We start from the raw sequence: 20,864 nt of genomic DNA on the forward strand, positions 1-20,864 counted from the left end.
AAAGATGTATAGTCAAGACTCAATATAGCTTGTGTATAGTCGTACAATAGGTTGCACTTTCTCAATAGCCATACAACTTAGTTTAGGATGATTTGTGACCATGTAGTTGTTGTTTTTAGTGGAGGTTTCCTTGTAATTTTTTCAAAGGAATGAAAAGCTGATTTTTGAAGGCGTAATTACTTGTGTATGTGCGAAACTAGAATTGTGCTACCACTATTTAATTTCCAACTTTTATGTGATTGATGCTATGGTTTGAATTTAATTTTTATATTAATTAAATTCAACAATTTATTTGTTAAATTAATATCGTAAGGACATTAGTTATCTAGGCTTTGGAAATTATACAACAACATCCCGACGAATAGTTGAAGAGCATTGAGAGGATTCTAGATTCCATACCAGAACTTCCCAAATATGTTGAGATTGATTTAAGTTGATTGAATTGTAGATAGCTTGTCGTATAGATTAGTTGCCATTCTAGAATTTCCAAATTTTGATTAATAGGATTTTGAAACTTGAAGCTTGACTATTGTTATTAACATTCCCCACTGTTAGGTGCAAAGTGAGAAATGTGTTGAAGGAATCCAAGCTTGATTGTTGGATTCTTCTCTTTTTGAATAACTCTTTCATCATTATGGTGGTTTTGGTTTACCATTAACTATTGATTATGAAGTCACTATACTCCACGAAAAGTACCTCCCCTTGCCCCCCCTTGAGTTGTAGAAAGTACCATCTTTCACTTATGCTTCAATTCAAAAGACATGTATAATTGGGTGGTGGGTAACCCCTTTGGTCATCCAACTAGCTGGCAACCCTATGATGATCTAGAGATAGTTTTACTTCAGAGCTCTACATCTATGCTCCAACCAATGCTCTATCCCATCTAACATACTTCTTGAAGGAAAGCGGGTCATTCATCGGAAGGTATACTAACCTTTTTTATAATTATGTGCTTTCATTTAATGTTTGGGGCATACTAATATGGATCAGAAGCCAAGATGGATGATTGACCACTCTTGATTGTACTCTTGTTCACATACTTTCCCTGGAAGATCATCCTTTGCCCATAGTCTACTATGACCTTCCCTGAGGTCCTTTTCTTCCACTGTTAGGAGGGACACTGATAGGAGGCACTGATTGATATCGCGTGCCCAAGGTAATCCATACATCACACCTTTCATCCCTCCCTTGTATCCATTTTCATTCTTTCGGTTGATTGCTGTTAGTGATTGGGATTGGCACCTTATATTTTTTTAATCTCTGGGCCATGGCTTGGAAAATTTTCCCTAAGAGGTTGATGTAGCTAAAATGATGATAAAAGCATATGAAGCCACAAAATCAAAGAAAATGAAAAATGCAAAATATGGCTGGGACATGTAACAAGCACATGGGAAAAAGCCTAGCATGAGCTCTACCCCCCTCATTAGCCATCACCTAGTTCCTAAGCATTTCATGCTCTATCTAAATAAAGGAACTTATGAATGTCACGATCATGATGAACGATAAACTGCCACAACTTTAAGGGTTATTGGAAAAGCACAAGGCAAGCTTGGTCACCTAAGCTATGCAAGAAAGAAAGACAAATCATTAAAGTAGAAGATGCACTAGAGGGGTGGAAAAAGCAGGTTGAGGAAAGGGGTAACACATGCCTTCATGATTGCTCCCTCTTATCATCATTATAATCAAGATGTTATACCTCATTTAGTTGGTAACTTGGTACCATGGCTATGACTATCTTCCTTGAAATATTTCCCATGTCATGACCACATTTATTATATGCATCTATGGATTGATGAACTTACCTACGAAATGTCCCTACCCTTAGGGGATGGAAGCATCAAATAGGGCTAATTGCAAAATCATCCCTAACATAAGTGTGGTAACTTGCTTACAAATCATCAACTAGAAAGACATTTGAAGGCAAGGTTTGTGTGAAGTATTTTGTGCCCTTAGCATTGAATATGGTCCACTATGATACTTTAATGGTTTCTGTCCCTAATGATGTTGATCTCACTTGATCTTGAGAGTATGTTTTAGGTGGTTACATTGGATGTCTCTTAAGGGATGGCTTGTCACCTTTCCAACATACTTAGGAGGACGTCTAGGCTAGATGTGAGAGCATTTGAGACCTTGCAGAGCCAATGTTGCCCTTCCAAAGATCAACGTTGGGCCTTGAGGAGCCCTACATGGATGTGTGGCTCCCTTCTTCACTTCTAAATGCTGAGACATTGAGCCAAGAAGCTAGGATGTTAGCTTGATTGACAATTTGCCTAGAGAAACCATGATGTCCCCTGGCTGGTCTTATACCTACTTGATGGTTGTCACCCCTTTCTAGAGCCTAGACGAAGATCGAGGTCACTTGACATGATTTGGGAGGGTAGCACCACTCCCCTTTGAGGCTAATGCTATGCCCTAGGGCTGTCACGTTAAGTTGTTAGCCATGCATGCCCTAGGATGACACACGCCTTCTTAATGATGTCATCTTGGTTGAGGAGGTGTTACTTGGAGATGCACCCATGCATTTTGATGATTCCCCTTGGAGTGAGGAGCACTCTTGGGCCCACTTTTGTCACTTGCTTGATGGAGACGCCCATTTATGGAGGATGATGTCATGTTGGAGAGGTTTCCCGCCCGCACATGTTGGGGTTTTATGAAATTTTATTATGTTTTATCTATTTGTAAAGCTATCTCTATGTCGGTTTGTGACCTATTAGCCTAGTTGAATGCGTCAAGCAAACTTTTGGGCCTTTTTCGCTGTAAATTATGAAAAATGATTTTGTTGCCATCATATAAGTAGAGGGAAGTCATTTCCATTAAATCATCATCACAACCACTCACTTCTCTTCTCTTGAGAGAGTGCACACTAGGGTTTTTCTTCTTCTCTTGGACATAATGGCCAAATAGAGTGTGACTTGTCTTTGGGGGGATATTTATTGCATGGAGAGACTATTTTGTGGATTGATGAAGTGATTCTTACACGAATGGTGTAGGTTTAATGCTATTTTCTTCCATTTTGTGTGTAATTTTTGAAATTAGGGTTAACATTGTGCCATATTAATAATTGTAATATCTTTCATGAACTTTTATTTCTAAATGGTTATGCAAAATTTGTTGTTCAAGAATTTATCAAAGAAACTTGTTTTCATGCAATTTTTGACCTTAAATATCCTATGAAAGGAGTTGCTGGGGTTTCTAAGTGAAGCAATTGTCTTCCACCCTTTCATCGAAGGTTCTCTTATCTTGACCTCACCTTTATTGACTACATTTCCCAATTGAATAGAGGCGCTAGTCTAGTTGTGTTGATCATTTTGAATTTCTATATTTTCTCCTTTTCATGGTGTCTAAGGCTAGGGTTTGGCCTAAATTTGCATTTAATAGCAATTTTTTACCTATATGTTATTGTTCTTTAGGTGGGAATTGCATTTATTAATGTTTAAAAAGCAAAATCTATCATTTATTGCATGCTTTAGCACCAAACTTAGGGATGACATCTAGAGTTTATGTTGTTGTTTTGTTCATTTTCAGCCATTAAAAACTTAGAGCTGACCTATGCCTTGCTTACCTTTTTGATAGCCTTTAATACTTTGTCTCTCTTACCATTTATAGGCTATTTCTTGTGTGTTATATGGTTTTGTGTGTTGTAAATATGTGCGTCATTGAAACCCTAACTTATAACAACCCTCTCTTAGTTTATTAGGGCTGATTGAAAGTGTACTTGAAACATTTGTAAATCTCATGCTGGCCTCCAATGCTTTGCCGATACCTTCTTCCATAATCATTAAGCTCCTTATCACCCTTGAACATTCTTTTTTTGAAGATATATCTTGGTGATTTATCTGCAAGCTCCTTAGAGAGCCATTTGGCTTGAAACCCTAACCATCTATCTTCTAAATGTTGCGAGGGAAGCCTCCCTTGTGGGGATAACATCCAACCACAAAACAATAGGAGAGAGGTCAATGGGGTGACAATGGTGGCTAATCTCTTGTTCCCATAAGACCTAGGTTGCATAGTGAGGCTTTGCACCAGGCTTGCTTGATTTTGTGGTAACAAGGCCCCAAGCATGCACAAAATTTTCACATGGAACAATTGTTTGAAATCCTTTTGCTTTTGTGATTTCTCCATGAAAGTTTATATTTATCTGTGTCTGGTAAAACAAATTCAACATCTTGGCTTTTAATTTTCACTACGAAGGAGTTATCCAACCACAATGAACTTTTTGCTTTGTTTCCTTCTTTTTCTTTTGAATTTTTTTGAATGATTATTTGTCCTTCCAAAATGAAGTTAAGGATGCATATAGCTAATTTTATGACAATGTTGGCATTTATTTGGTATTTGTTCAATGTTTTTATTAACAACTGTATCATCAACATTCTTAACTTCTTCATCAACTTTTGGAGCCTTCAATTTTTTTTTCAAGAAATCCCGCACTCACAAATTGAATCACTTTGGAGTGATCTGGAATATGAAAAAATTCTTGTTGAATTGCAATTCTTCCCGAGGTATAACAATCGTCTTATAAAAATCATTTTGTACTTCTTGATGTTTTTCTTAAATGTTTTCCTTACAAAACATCAAATTCACATCTATTGCTATTGCTATCACTTTGTGTTTGTGCTTGTGACTCATCTTCAACAAAACACTCCCCCATCAATTCACTGTTGATGAATTATTCCATCTCATATCCTAGTAAAGAATCATCTACCATTTCTTTTATTGCATTTTTATCAACCATTTCCTGTAGATCATTTGTGTCACAAGTAGCATCAAACATTTGCATTAAGATCATCAGTATCTCAAGTAACATCTTGTTGATATTCTAGGACACCAACTAGAATTAAGTTTTCTTCACCTAATAACTACTTCAATGATCAATGAAACATTAGTTTCATATAGCATTAAATTCAATATCATTTAGGCAGTTATACAAAAGAAAAATATCAACTAATAGACTTGAAAGTGCAATAAAATAACCATGAAACAAAGAGACAAGAGACGCAGAAAATTAGGCACATAGCCTGGGCAAAACCCACAAGGGGAAAACCCAGAAAAGTTCTTTCTTATGAGAGAGAGAGGGTTTCCAGATTCATCAATACATCATAAATAACAAATAGCAGAATAATACCCAAACCAGTAACCAATATCATGATGAAGTGCCATGTCAAAATCCAAGTTCCTGAAATTTTGGTCCTCCCTAGAATTTTGGCTTCCTCCTGTAATTTCGCCGGATCAGAGATACATGAGACCAAATTTTGTGTGTCCAAATGAGGAGAAATGATCTCCTTTATATAGCCTTCAAATGGGGGTCAAATGGGTGCCTCTTAGGGACCCAACCAACCTAAAAAACTTGAGGCAAATTTGAAAAGTCAAATGCCATTTCTTTTTCAAGATGAAAATACCGACCATGGCTACCATATTTTCCAACACTCCCTCTTAGCCAGGAAAGTACTTGCCATCCTTTCTCTCAAGATCAATTTTCCTGACCAATCATAGGTCTCACAACACAGCCTAAGAGAGGATCTAACAATACATCTCCTGGACCACAAGGTTTTACGACACAACCTACATGATGAATCAACAATACATCTGCCAGACCACAAGGTCTCATGGCACATAACCTATAGGAGGAACCAACAATACATCTCTCGAACCATAAGGTCTCACGACACACAACCTACAGGAGGAATCAACAATACATCTCCCAGACCACAAGGTCTCACGACACACAACCTACAGGAGGAATCAACAATACATCTCCCAAACCACAAGGTCTCATGGCACACAACCTACAGGAGATGGTCCATAATATGATGCTATGTAATCAATGCTCCCTCTTCAAGGGGATCCTCAGTCATTCCAACAACTAGCTTAACATAAGAAATGTAGCCATGGTGGATCTCAGTTCTTTATAAAAAACAACAACATTCAGTTGTTTATTTAGATTCAGCTAGGGCTTCTCTCGGAAGCAAACATCAGCAGAGAATAGTAGACCGTAGCAATGGCTTCTCACAAAAGCAATCATCGACAACCATAGTATAGTCCAGTAGACAATAAGTGGCTTCTCACAGAGGCGAATGTTAGTATCCATAGTCGAATCCAACAGATAATAAGTGGCTTCTCATAGAAGGCATTAACAACCATAGTAGAATCCAACAGATAATAAGTGGCTTCTCACAGAAGGCATCAACAGCCATAGTAGACTCCAACAGACCATAGTCGAATCCAACAGATAACAATAGACTTCAATAGATAGATCAACAAACCAATTAGTGAATCAACCAAGTCAACATCAGAGTCTTGCAGCTTCTTCAAATCATTCATTAGGGAGACGTTGATGGACCTACAGTCCATTGTGACAAAGATATCACTAGGCTCATGCCTCAAAAGCAACTCCCTCTTACATAGAAGTCCTCTACATAGCAGAAAAATCACAAGTTCATCTTTAGCATATCTAGATCAACATTGGTCTTCAAAACTTCTAACCACCTTCATAGATCAAGAACGTGCTTCAATTAGGTTGATCTTGTCTGCCCCTTCTGAGTACAGAGTTCATCCAATCAAGAGTCTTCTTGTCACATTGTTCTTCCATCATTTCCAACAATTTTCCACACCTTGGTAGTCTTCATTATGTCCTTGCAATCTTCACGAGGAGGATATGGAAGAAAAAGAACAACCAAGCAAGCCAAGAGACTCATAATGAAATAATCGATAGAAACAATCAAGATAATACTTATCTCTTGAGAGTGTGTCAACTCCATCTTGATCATAGCCTTCTCTGATCGAGTGAATCTGATCACATCAAGGAGTCCATACCATGATCAAAAGTTGACATCATTAAGGAGTCTACATCATCAAGGAGTCTAAAACAGTGCGGACAACGCATATGGATTCCAAATGAATTAATTAATCATGAGCAAGCTAAAGCTCAATAATAATACAGAGATATTTACAATAATAGAAACATCAAGTTTCTATGTAGAATATGGAAACAATCAGTTTTATCTAAGAAACTGCTAAAAGAATAAAAATAGCAACAGCTAAAAGAATGAGCATTAAATACTAAATAGGAATATTCTAATACCCTCCCTTAATGCTCAATCTATTTACAACACCAATAGACCCTCTGAATTTTACAAATTTATCAGGACCAAGAGGCTTGGTGAAAATGTCGGCGGGCTACTCTGTTGTGGGAACATATTGCAACTGAACTGAGCCGTCTTCAACAAGCTGGCGAATGTAGTGGCAATGAGTTTCCACATGCTTTGTTCGTTCATGAAAGACTGGATTCTTGGCAAGTTTGAGCACTCCCTGATTATCACAAAACAAAGAAGTAGGCCCTGTCTGGGAAACATGCATATCTGCAAGCATACGTCGAAGCCAAACTGCCTCACAGGATGCCTTAACTGCTCCCCGATACTCTGCTTCTGTTGAGGAGAGAGCCACTGCCTGTTGCTTCTTACTAGTCTAAGTAACAACACCGGATCCTAGACTAAACCTATACCCAGTTGTAGATTTACGGTCATCAACCGAACCGGCCCAGTCAGAATCAGTGTAACCACAGAGTATAGGTTTGGAACTTCGAGTGTATAGGAGACCATAATCAGAAGTGCCACGCACATATTGTAGCACACGCTTTGCTGCTTGCCAATGATCAGCTTTAGGAGCTGACATGAAGCGGGAAATGTAGCTTACTGCAAAACTAATGTTAGGTCTGGTAGCAGTAAGATAGATGAGACTGCCCACTAATTGCCTGAGTAAAGTTTCATCCACAAGGGGAGAGGATGACTGTGCTGAAAGTTTGAGCCCTGGTTCCATAGGAGTCGTGGCCGGTTTGCAATCCTGCATTCTGAACCTGTCCACAAGATTTTTGGCATACTTGGACTGAGAGAGAAAGATCTGATTTTCAGTCTGCCAAACTTCAACCCCCAGATAGTAATGAAGAAGTCCCAAGTCTGTCATCTCAAAAGTTCTGCATAAATCTTGTTTGATCCCATAGATCAAATGTGCAGAGCTGCCAGTAATGATAAGGTCATCCACATAGACAACCACAAACAAGATATCATCACCAGTATGCTTGATATACAGGTTTGCATCAGATGGGCTCCGCTGAAAACCCTGATCTGTCAGGTACTGATCAATTTTCATGTACCAAGCCCGAGGAGCTTGTTTCAATCCATAGATTGCTTTAGCTAACCGACACACTTTCTGTTCTTGACCAACAACCTTGAATCCTGGAGGCTGCGTCATGTAGACTTCTTCTTGGAGATCACCATTTAGGAAAGCACTCTTTACATCCATCTGATGAACTTTCCAATTGAACTGAGCTGCTAGGGCAAGCACAAGCTTTATGGTACTCATCTTGGCTGTAGGAGCAAAAGTCTCCTCATAGTCAATGCCTTTCTTCTGTGAGAACCCTCGAGCCATAAGACGAGCTTTATACTTGTCTATGGTTCCATCAGCTTTGTATTTCACTTTATACACCCATTTGCAACCTATGGGTTTTTTCTCTGCAGGAAGATCAGAAAGTGTCCATGTGTGATTCTTCTGAAGGCTCTGGAATTCGGCTTCCATAGCCTGTTCCCACTCAGATGTACCCTTAGCCTCTGAATAGGTTTGAGGCTCAAAAATACTGTGTAGGTTAGCCATAAGAGCAAAATTGACTGTAGACTGTTGTCTGTTCTTATGTCTAGAAGTTCTACCTTCAAGGAGCTCATCATCCCGGAGATCACCAATGGTTTTAGCCCACCATTTAGGCCGAAGAGTAGAAGAACCAATATCAGGAGTAGAGGAACCAATATCAGGAGTAGAGGAACCAATATCAGGAGGAGGTGGAGAAGACTCAAGAGCAATAGGGGCCGCAAGAGGAGGGTTATTTTCTGGAGGAAGCTCAGATAGAGTATTATCAAATACTGATGCTACATCATCCCTCCCATCAGGTGGACCGACCGGAAGAAGAACACTGTGAGGCTGATCCTCAGAACACTGCTCAGAAGAAGACTGAAAGAATCCTCTGTCTTCATCAAATACTACATCCCGACTGAAGCTAAGACGACCAGTGGCTATATCTATCAGCCTATAGGCTTTGTGATGATTACTGTACCCTGTCATCATGAGTTTCTGGCTTTTGGAATCCAACTTAGAGCGCTTAGCAGCTGGAATCCAAACATATGCAACTGAGCCAAATACTTTGAGATGACTAATCTTAGGCTTACGGCCAGACCAAAACTCTTGAGGAGTCTTCCCTGTAACAGCCTGAGTGGGTGATCGGTTAAGAAGGTAAACAACAGTAAATACTGCTTCAGCCCAGAATCTGTTTGGAACACTCCTATGTTGTAACATGGAACGAGCCATTTCAACAACTGTGCGGTTGCGACGCTCGACAACACTGTTCTGCTGAGGAGTGTAGGGTGTGGTTAACTGACGTTTGATGCCATGAATATCACAGAAGTTGGCAAAAGCTGAAGAACAAAATTCCCCCCCATTGTCGGTCCTAAGAGTCATGATGTTACAGCCAGACTCTTTTTCAACTAAGGTTTTAAACTTCTGAAAGGTACTAAGTGCATCAGATTTATTTTTTAGAAAATACACCCACATCTTTCTACTGAAATCATCTACAATAAGTAAAAAATATTTGCAAGCAGTGATAGAAGTTGTATTCATAGGACCACAAATATCAGCATGAAGTAACTGGAGTACCTTAGATGCGCGCCAAGATTCTCCATCCTTGAATGAAGACCGATGTTGCTTTCCCGCTTGACAGGCGCCGCATACCCCCAACTGCTGAGTCTGAATATCAAGTAATCCTGACACAAGTCCCTCCCGGGAGAGCTGAGAGAGATACTGCATATTTAGATGCCCATATCGCTGATGCCACAGAGTACTGATGGGAGAGACACGTGCTGCTAGAGCCACTTCTGGAGAGTCACCGGTGTCAAGTAGCCTGTATAGACCATGGTCCTCTAGGCCAACAGCAATTGTTAGACTAGTCTCCCTGTCAATAATGGAGCACTTGTGTGCACTGAACACTACATCAAGCTGAGGAGAATTCCTCATAATCTGGCTGACAGACAGCAGATTAATTTCCATACCAGGAACATAGTATACATTCAAGAAGATGAGTGTGCGCCCACCAGACTGGATCTGAACGGTACCTCTGCCAACCACTGTGTACTTTTCACCTCCACCAAATACCACAGAATCACTGAAAGGTGAGAAGTCAATAAACCAGTCACGCCTGTGAGAGAAATGGCGTGATGCACCAGAGTCAATGTACCAAGCAGAAGACGGTACATGATCTGACGACCTTTTAGCCATAAAGACGTAAAAGGCAGATTCTGTCTGCTCGGAATGTTCCTGACTGCCTTCCAACATGAGATTGGTTAACGAAGCCATCTGCACGTTTCCCAAGATATGGAAAAATACAAAAAATCCTGCACGGATTTCAATGCGGATGCTGGCTGATCCAGACAAAATTTGACAGATGCTGATATAAATATGAAATGATTCCCAAAGGAAACTGATTTACTGTAAGAAGCACAATTTTCTTAAACAAACACTAGATAGGAAGAATCAACAAATTGGGCCCACAGGCATAGGCAGGAAACTCAAGACGGATATGAAGAGGCACGAAATTTCTGGAAAGTTACAACCTCTGTTTTACTGTAATAACAATGCTGATTTACTTGAATGAACTTCTTCCCAAACTCTGCTGCTTAAGATAGTGCTTTGAACGACAGATTTTGACTCAGAAAATATCGGCTTATTTAATGAAATTTTGCCAGAAAGCGTAAAGGATTCATGACTAAGACAAGAAAAATAATGCCGCTTTACAATTTTATCACTCTTCTACAGGAAAAAAATACCCTTTGTGAATGCGTTTTGCCGTCTAAGAAACGCAAATGAGCTGTTACTGAAATCCTTGATTTTCTCTCTCTGCTGAACAAACAGACGCATCTATGTGCTCATAGAAATATGTCGTGAGAAGAACCAGAATTACAGTTCATTTCCGGTGAGATGATACAGAAAGATATGTGCTAGGCGGAATAATTAAATCAGAATTTGAGATTTCGATTTACGTAGAAGCGGCAGCTTACCGGAATAATTTGCCAAGGAAGCCGTCAATCAGCGAAGATGTTTAAATCTCAGAACATGGGAGTGCGAGGGGCTGTCTCATTCTTCAATTCTTCTGAAAACAACGCTTCGAGGAATCGAAACTTGGATATGACAGAAGAAACCCTTACTTCACAATAGAAAAAGAAGATCTCTTCAAACTAGCGGAACAAGCACCTGAATATCAGGTTTAGAGACAGACAGACTGGTGGCCCTTTCCGCGGGGTCTCTGGAACAGAACAGCAAAACGCGTGCTCACGATGCGGAGCTTCCGCTTACGCTTCGAATCTCCTCGCCTGCCTTCGTTCTCCTAAAACCAGATAAGCGTAAAGACCAGACGACGGTAAACGAGAATTTAGACGGCAATTAACAGTTTCACACTGTCTGCGTCGATCTTTTCGAGTCTTTCGGTCGGAGAATGCCGTCACGTGAGCCGTCGTTTTGATAAACCCACGCTGCCGTCGTTTTGTGGTTCTACTGTCGGAGAATGCCGTCGTCTCAAATTTTCACGTCTCTGCTACGATTGACCAATAGAAAATACGAGGGCCACAATGAGACCAGTGTCTGGAGCACGTCACTGAGAGGCAAACAGCCCCCCCAACCCAGCGACACAAGGCTTCAAACGACAAATAGACTGCTGCTCATAACACTACGATCCAGCTCCTGGGGTTCCGGGTTGTGATGCAAACTGGTGATGCTGCGTTGGAAATGTGAGGAAGATGCAGTTCAACAGTAAAAACAAATATGGCGGAGTCAGCCAGCCAGAGAACGAATCCCGCGCCCACGAGACGGTCACCGCCACAAAGTGCTGTAGCGATTATCCAAACAGAATCGGTATACCAGCAAGGGAATTTTGTTCTAAACCAGATCCAAGAGTTTCTTCAACTTTTAATTCCTCAGAAAAATGATAATGCAGGAGAAGAATCCATTTCTGTATCGAGATAGACGACTGTAAGCTTTTATCACAGTGAGCAAAGCCGAGGCTAAGACTCAGTGAAGGCTACCTGGCTTACAGAGGGCTCGACCTTAGAAATGAATGAAAGAAAGAACTCAAGAGATTAGGATGCAGAGAGAATAACTGTTCAAGAAATCTCTTAACCTCGCTCGTGAGCAACCAGCTTGAAAACAAAAAAAACAGACCCTGAGAGCAGTTTCGAAATGAACTACTGAATTTTTCAAACTATGAAAAATTATTTCGAAAAAAAATCCCTGTGCTCTGATACCATAAAACAGTGCGAACAACGCATATGGATTTCCAAATGAATTAATTAATCATGAGCAAGCTGAAGCTCAATAATAATACAGAGATATTTACAATAATAGAAACATCAAGTTTCTATGTAGAATATGGAAACAATCAGTTTTATCTAAGAAACTGCTAAAAGAATAAAAATAGCAACAGCTAAAAGAATGAGCATTAAATACTAAATAGGAATATTCTAATAGAGTCCATGTCATCAAGGAATCCACATCATCATTAAGGAGTTCTCATCATCAACAAATCATCATCATCATCAAGGAGTCTACATTATCATCAAGTTCATATCTTCTTCATCATCAAGTGGTCTTGTCCATATCACCAAAGAGTCCACATAAGTAGTGCATGTCATCTATATTATCAAGGAGCCCATACCATCATCAAGTGAAAACCATTATCATCAACGAGTCCACATTATCATCATCATCATCCTCAACGAGTCCACATCATCATTATCATCAAAGAGTAAGCATCAAGAAGTTCAGATCACCATCAAGAAGTCTTATCACATCATCCACATCATCAATGAGTCATACATCATTGTCAGCAAGGAGTACTTATCATCATCAACAAGGAGTGCACATCGTCAACATCATCAAGAAGTCCATATCAACATCAAAGAGTTCACATCATCAAGGAGTCCATCATCCACATTTTCAAGGAGTTTACATCAACATAAATAAAGAGTTCACATCCACATCATCAAAAAGTCTATATCATCATGAGTCCACATCATCAACAAGTCCACATCATTATTATCGAGTCCATATCATCAACAAGGAGTCCACATCATCACGAACATCAAGGAGTCTCATAAATGAGTCTACATCAAGAAATCCACATTATTAGTACTAGATTAAAAAATAATGAAACGAAGTACGAGATACTTATCATGACAACTCCCTCTTAGTTTTTAGCCTTTTTGCATCTCATTGTCAAGATGTCTGATCTACTAGAAATTGGAGTTTCTTCTTTCAAGCGATCATACTTTGAACCATAAGCCTTAGATTTTCTTCTTCAACCCCTCTCTAGGATTTACAAACCATAAACAATCCAATGTCAGTGATGACAAAAACAATAAAATAAATACGAGATCACTTATCTTTTGAGATCATGGCAACTCCCTCTTTTTAGTCTCCCTGTATATCAACCTCATCATCAAGATGTCAAATCTTCTAGAAGCTAGGGTTTCTTTATTCAAGCAGAAGCAAACAATTAATCAAGGCTTTCTTTTCCAACCCTAATGATTTGAATTCTGGCAATCCTTTTCCAACTTGATCATTCTTGACATCACAAACCCTAGGTTTTTCCTTACAAGGGTTGATTTAAGAATTTGGTAAGATATACAGACTTTCACACTTTGGATTCATCAAGTTTTAACCTTTCAACCTTAAAGCTTTGAAGAGGAATTTCAATGGCTTGAAATGTTCTAGTGTCTTTGCATATAATGATCATGAAAGATTCTTTTGTTGCAGCAACAATAGAATTTTCTTACGCAATATCATCTAGATTTTAAGCAAATATGTAAGCTTTTAATCCCTTAGAATTTTCAGCCTTCCCATTCATTACTTAGATCAATAAGAGTTGACTCAGACATTCCCTTTTTTTTTCCGAACCTTAGGAGTGCAAGATTCATACTTCTTACGCATTCAGGTCCTCCTACCTTTTTTAGCATTAGACACCATTTCATAAATGAAGCACAATAATAAAGAGGTCGACTTTAATGCAGAGAATGATGTCCTCCTTTTAGAACAACCATTAATTATGATCTTCCAAGACCAACAACCCAAAATGCGGATCTTGTCCTCTGTTGACTTCAGATAACACAAAAAGAAAGTTATTTGCAAACTTGATTTGGATTGAACTTCTAGTCTTAGATATAAGGCGATGGTGTACCTCAGATTAGATACTCTCGGACTTTATTTCTCCAACATGTAGTTTTCAATTCCCTCAAGCATTTGAATGTCAAATAGGTATAATTTGAATGCCATCAAAGGCCCGGACTTGACTTCATATGTTAATCTTGTCATCCTTCAGAGCTTTGAACAAGATCATAGCTAGCTTAATGTCTCATAAACAAACTTGTATTAGAATTTTCGGATCACCCACAAAGACAACTTGTCCCTTTTATAGCTCCAATCAATGTTCTTATCATCCTTTGGATGCCATTATTATACAGATGCATCCACAGGCTTAAATCATCTTCTTTTCAACAATAACTTCGGTCTAGTTTGGACTAGTTTATAACTTTCAATGCATAACAAGACCTCAGTCTTAATCATATTTCAGAGATAGCTCGTTTTTTCACACAGACTTCGAAATTTCATAGATCAGATTAACTATAAAGCTCAGATATTTTGGATGCCTTATTACAAAGAAAGATTCAGATGCTTTGAATGGTCTGGACGAAGGCTTACAGTCTTCGGATTGTGCTTCAACATTCTGCCAGGTCTTTGATTTAGTTATATAAAAACTTAGCCATAGGAACACATTCTTTCCCGGAGACTTGTAGATTTACAACAAAGATTCTTTTCCGGATGATAACAGTGCAACCTGAATTATCTTGAACTTGGGTCGATTACATTAGCGAACTTTGTTGAAATTTGAATTAACAATAGTACTAGACCATTCCTAGGGTCACAAGGATTGCTGATCTAGGTCCCTTATCATTATCTCAGATTTTGACTAGATTCAGATTTCAACGATCTTTCATTGCTGGGGCATGCTTCAATCCCCTTTTACAGACTTCAAACTTCGGATCTGATCTCCAAGAATAGTTTAGATTTGCAATAATAGCTAGGACTAAACAATAATGCTGATTTTGCTCGGATCACTCATTTGATCCATCAAAACTGTCATATCAAACTCAGATTTATGAAGAAGTCCTTACATCACAAAGATTGCTCGGTCCCTTTTGAAAGCTCGAATCAACAAAACAAATCAGAAGATGAATCTTTGAATTTCTGAGATGGACTTCTTTTGTCAGAAAAAATAGGCCAAAAGAAATTTGGCCTTCCTGTAGTTCAGATTTGAGGCTATTTCAAGCCTATGGCTGCCTCTGAACCTCTTCTTCCACAAAAATAATCAATAAAACCAGAACTTATGCCCAGAACAACCCGCACAAGTCTACTTGAATTCGATCAGATCATAAGATAAGAGAGAAATTTTGTTCTTTTTCTAGAGATTAGTCTTCAACTGCTCTGAACCCGGCTCTGAAACCATGTTTATATTCTAGGACACCAACTAGAATTAAGTTTTTCTTCACCTGATAACTACTTCAATGACCAATTAAAGATTAGGTTCATTTAGCATTAAATTCAATATCATTTAGGCAGTTATATAGAAGAAAAACATCAACTAATAGACATGAAAGAGCAGTAAAATAACCATGAAACAAAGAGACCAGAGACACAAAAAATTAGGCACACAACCAGGGCAAAATCCACAAGGGGAAAACCCAGAAAAGTATTTCCTTATGAGAGAGAGAGTTTCCAGATTCATGAATACATCATAAATAACAAATAGCAGCATAATAACCAAACCAGTAACCATTATCATGATGAAGTGCCTTGTCAAAATCCAAGTCCCTGAAATTTTGGCCCTCCTTAGAATTCTGGCCTGCTCCTGAAATTTTGGCCTTCTAAAATTTCGGCGCTCCTGTAATTTTGCTGGATCAGAGATACATGAGACCAAATTTTATTTGTCCAAATGAGGAGAAATGATCTCCTTTATATAGCTTTCAAGTGAGGATCAAATGGGTGCCTTTTAGGGACCCAACCGACCTAATAAATTTGGAGGCAAATTTAAAAATTCAAATTTCCATTTCTTTTTGAAGATGAAATTACCGACCATGGCTAACCATATTTTCCAACACATCCATTATTTGAATTAAGTCATTTGTGTCACAAGCAACAACTGTTGGAAAAAGTAACTATTTTCGGTTCTTATAATTGTCATTATACTCATGTCAATATATATATCTTATCTAATAAGAAAAAGAAGAAAAAAAATATTGTTTTTAAAGCATGGGTTTCATGCTTCTTTTGATTGGTCTCCTAGGTAAAGCATATTCTTCATTGCATCTAGGGTTTGTCATGTCTTAAGATTTATTGTCATGAGTCAAGAGAGTCAATATCATGTATATAAGACCCATCTGGGCAAGATGTACCATGTAAAAGAATTTATTTTGAGTCAAGACCATCAAAGTAAGCCTCCTAGCACAAGTTGGCCCAGAGAGGGCTATTTGACCTCCACAAAAGAGTATAAATAGAATCTGCTCAACCTCATTTGGTAACCATTTCGATCTGCAATCAAGAAGTTCGATCTGAAGTGCGAAATTCAAAAAGGAAGTCAAGAAAGGCTAGGAGAAAAGTAGATGAAGCAATGAGGAAGGAAAATCGAGTTTTTGGTCAAGTTTTTCCCTAGTTTTCGCTCACATGTGCAAAGAAATATTGTTGTTGGGGGTCGAAATTCTGAGTTTGGGGCAGTTCTAGGAGGGTTTGACTCATATTGACTTGGTTTGATTATGACCTAATTGGAAGGGTTTCCTGGAGGGCTGACTTGGTGCTTGGAGGAGGTCTTGGTCTTGAGGTTTGGGTTTTGGTTTTCTCATTTGAAGCAGATTCTATAAGAAGAGGAGATTTTTTGGCTTTTCCCCTTCGAGGGGTTTTGCCTTGGCTTGGAGCCTAATACTTGTGTCCATTTTCTTTATTGTTTTTTGTTCTTGATAATTTTTTGATGAAAAGATCTAATAAAGAAACATAAGAAGATAACTAAAATTCACAAAAAATTATTAACGATAAGGAGAATTTGAATTAACAACTGCCCTACTACATTCTCCAACAACAACTATTTGTATGAGGTTATTTGTATCACAAGTTGCATCAACCATGTTCTCAATTTATTGCTCCTTATCAATTAATTTTAGTTGAGGTGCTTCAATCAATTTATCCTTCCAATTGATTTGCTTGTGGAGATTAAGAATTGAATTATCCAAATCATGTAAGGAGTCCTATATTTCTTCAACTTCTTGATTGACATTTTCAAACACTTTTCTCTTGTACCCATTTTAAATTTGTTTTCTCGCTTGCTTTTGTGTTTGTGTCACACTCATTTGTACTCGCCCACTTGCTTATTTGTTTTCTTATGTGTCATATTTGCTTTCTTGCTGCTAACAATCTTAAGGTGTTGGGCACAATCGAAAATGCACCCCAAAGCATGATTTTACAATGATTTGATTTTGATAAAAAATGAGTACCTTATTCAAAATTTTCATTCGGGCTTCATGAAAATTTTCACGCTCGACTTTGAAAGGGTTTGTAACTCCACCCTTCTTGCAATTCAATGACTTAATTTGATCATATGCTTCATTTTCAACCTTATGCTTTAGTTTCAATGACTCAACCTTTTTCTTCAATTTACAAACCATTGACCCAAAAAGATTTGAGAATTTACAATATGAAATGAAGTGATGCATGTAAGGTGGAAATGGTATCATTCTTTGATCTAGATTTTGTACACCTTGTTCCTCCATGCACGTATTGTTTACCAAATTAAATATGTGTCAAGAACTAGACACAAAAGGCTGTCAAGCATCTAAAAGGAATCATCAACGGTTGCACATGAGTACTTTAGTGTACCTATGGCCCCCCTTATTCTGATCTCAGGACAGGTCAGGGACACATCCACCACAAAAAAATTGATAATTTTATTGCAAGATCTTTCAACACCCTTCAAATGTTTTACTTGTAATGTTTGCAAGTTTCATTTCTTGCAATGTCAACAATGTTTATCTAAATACAATTAGAAGTCTTCATTGTTCTCCATGTTCCAACATTGATCATGTTACAAGCTTCGCATACATCTAAGCATTATTTCACCTCTTGTAAATTTAAGAAACCAATCCCAATATATGCCAAAAGATCTTTCTCACCTCTAAGAAAGTAAGGAGAGAAAAACAATGTTTGCAAACTCACAGATTCAGGCTTATTGATTATGAGGCTTCAAATATTTTGTTTCAATTGCATTTGATACAAATTTTTGTTTTGAATCTTGATACCATGCTAATGAATAGAGCAAGCACAACAAAAGATAATAATTGGCGGAAAAGGCTTTAGCCATCTCAGCTTATATTAATCCCATGATATCAATATAATGTACATGGATGTAATCACTTTGTTAACTAAGTGTGTCAACACATTGGCAACTCATTAGCAGATAAGGATGATGACTCATAAGCAGGTGATCTTGGACTTTGTGATTGTCCAGGGACTTACAGTCTAACAATGAGTGTTGTTGGAAGATTCAGAGGGTTTATTTCAGTTTGACAAACATTTTTCATGAAATATTTAACATTTTGCCAGTATCTTCATTACCAAAGACAAGCTGAAACTAGTGAAAGTATTTTATCTAATGACCCTTTCTAGATGTAAATATATGGGATATAAGTTAGTATACTAAATTATATCCAAAATTAATATATTGCGAATCTAGTGAAACAACTTTTGGTCGGTGAACAGTTGTGAAATGTCACGAGGCTCACTTGGTAGCATACGACGAATAAGTAAAAATATCTATTCTGATTCTGAATGTCTTCTTGAGAATTTCTGAGACGACTCAACAGTTTTGGCTCAGTCCTACTTTGGAACACCAACATATGCAAGGACTAAATACCAAAGCACTTTCAAAAGCCTTATTTTTCTTCTTTGCAGAGCAATATTATCATTAGCAACACTGTTTTACTTCAAATGAAGAACATGCTTGGTGTAATTGCATGAGAAATTAGTTCCCCTCAATGTTATCTTTTATTGTATCTTGCACTTTTCTGCTCGCGAATCTCACTGATGATTGTCTTTACAGGCATATCGGGAGTCGTCAGGAACTGTATCCCTGGATGATAATCAATTTGAAGATCCCGTGCAAGTGGCAGAGGCAATGGCATTCGGAAGAGCATGTGCTAGATTTGGCCTTGGCTTGTATCTATACCATGAAGATGAGTCACAGTAAAAAGGTTACCAAATTTAGAAAACCCTATGTTTCGTTTCACTTTGCGAACTGTGGTCTTAACCTATTAGGATTCACTAGTGTTAGCCTTGTAGAATCTATCTTTGAAGAGCTCCAGCTAATAATTTAGGTAGCTCTTTCTGCAATATTAGGAAAAACAATATATTTTCAAGTATAAGAGAGATGTGTGCAAGCGGATTGGATGTAATTTCCTTACATTTGAACAAAAAGTGAATGCTTATATGCCTTTAACTAGCATTATCTTGCTGGTTTGTATTATGAAATGTTCCTAAATCATGGTATTTATTTTAAGAAATGTGATAGCTTTGTCATTTAGTTGTGTTCCTGAAAAGCCAAGTTGTGTTGCTTATATCAATATGCAGGGCCGTTGACTGTCATATTATATGTGAAGGAAATACAAGTAACTTCAAATTTCATTGTTTTCTCTAAGATAGCACATTTTTACTTCCTCTGATTTGAAATGTATATATCATGTTTCTTATAATCTTATTTTCCTTTTTCTTTTGGATCTTAGACCTAAGCTTCTCCCCTTAGCTAGATAAGGGCCTTCATTTCAAGGTTGTTTCTATGCTGCCAGTCTCACCTTAGAACCAAGCTCCTGGCGTGTCTCATGGAAAAGTAATTTAAATTTTCACCAACGAATCAATATAGTGAGGGAAAGTCAAGGATTCAATGCCATGCAGGTTCCTGCATTAATTGGAATGTATGGTCTTGCTCGTCATCACTAGACTTGGATAACTATTATAGGAGAGTGGGAGACTATTAACATGCGATATAACGAGAGAATTCAAGTGGTCTTCTAATATTATCACTTGTTTATTGATTTTTTTTACACTCTTATCATTGACTCGTGACCCACTGGAAGTGAGCTGTACAATAGACAAGAAAGGAACATAGCAATACTTGTATTTTGGTATGTATTATTGTTAACTTATATGTTACCGATTCAGAAGTTGTTAGAAGCGTGTTTCGAATTTACTAAAATATTTGTTGATTGTGTCGAAAGGTGTTTTCACAGTTCAGCATGGAATGATCATAGTTGGTCGTTGGATACCAAGTATTTGTAATTTGGTGATGTACTATTATTAACTGAGATGTCACCGACCAATTCAGAAGGCGTTATAGGTGTGCTGTGAATTTACTGAAATATTTATTTGTTGCATTGAAAGGGTGTTTATACAGTCCATTAGGTTAGAGATTTATTATTTTGTAGACTTAGCTGAATCCAAGCAGAATATCTAAAGTGGGGCTCAAACAATCTTGCACCTCACATTACAAAAATCTTCAACATCATACAACAAGGGCTCCCCACAGATTGGACAACTAGTCTGACAATACCTCTTTTCAAGAGCGATGACGTCAATAATCCCTCCAATTATAGGACCATCATGATAAACCCTTTGTTTGCAAAGCTATTTGGAAGCATGCTAGAAAACAAAATTAGCAAGTGGGCAGAAGAAAGAAATAAGCGTGCTAA

General features: G+C 38.0%; 1 protein-coding gene across 1 annotated transcript in view; it reads left to right on the top strand.

The window, feature by feature from the left end:
* The window catches only part of LOC149201223 (DNA repair RAD52-like protein 2, chloroplastic), a 91,003-nt gene extending 71,305 nt beyond the window's left edge, over window positions 1-19,698 (top strand). The window contains exon 4 of the mRNA XM_089402891.1: window positions 19,223-19,698. Coding sequence (XP_089259017.1) covers window positions 19,223-19,369 — 147 coding nt within the window. The 3' untranslated portion in view covers window positions 19,370-19,698. The remainder of the gene's footprint in view (window positions 1-19,222) is intronic.
* Window positions 19,699-20,864: the final 1,166 nt, after the last annotated feature.

The sequence above is a fragment of the Pinus tabuliformis genome, chromosome 2_1 (assembly GCF_031772625.1).
Source record: "Pinus tabuliformis cultivar Carrire ecotype Pingquan chromosome 2_1, CPIR1, whole genome shotgun sequence".
Lineage (NCBI taxonomy): Eukaryota > Viridiplantae > Streptophyta > Pinopsida > Pinales > Pinaceae > Pinus > Pinus tabuliformis.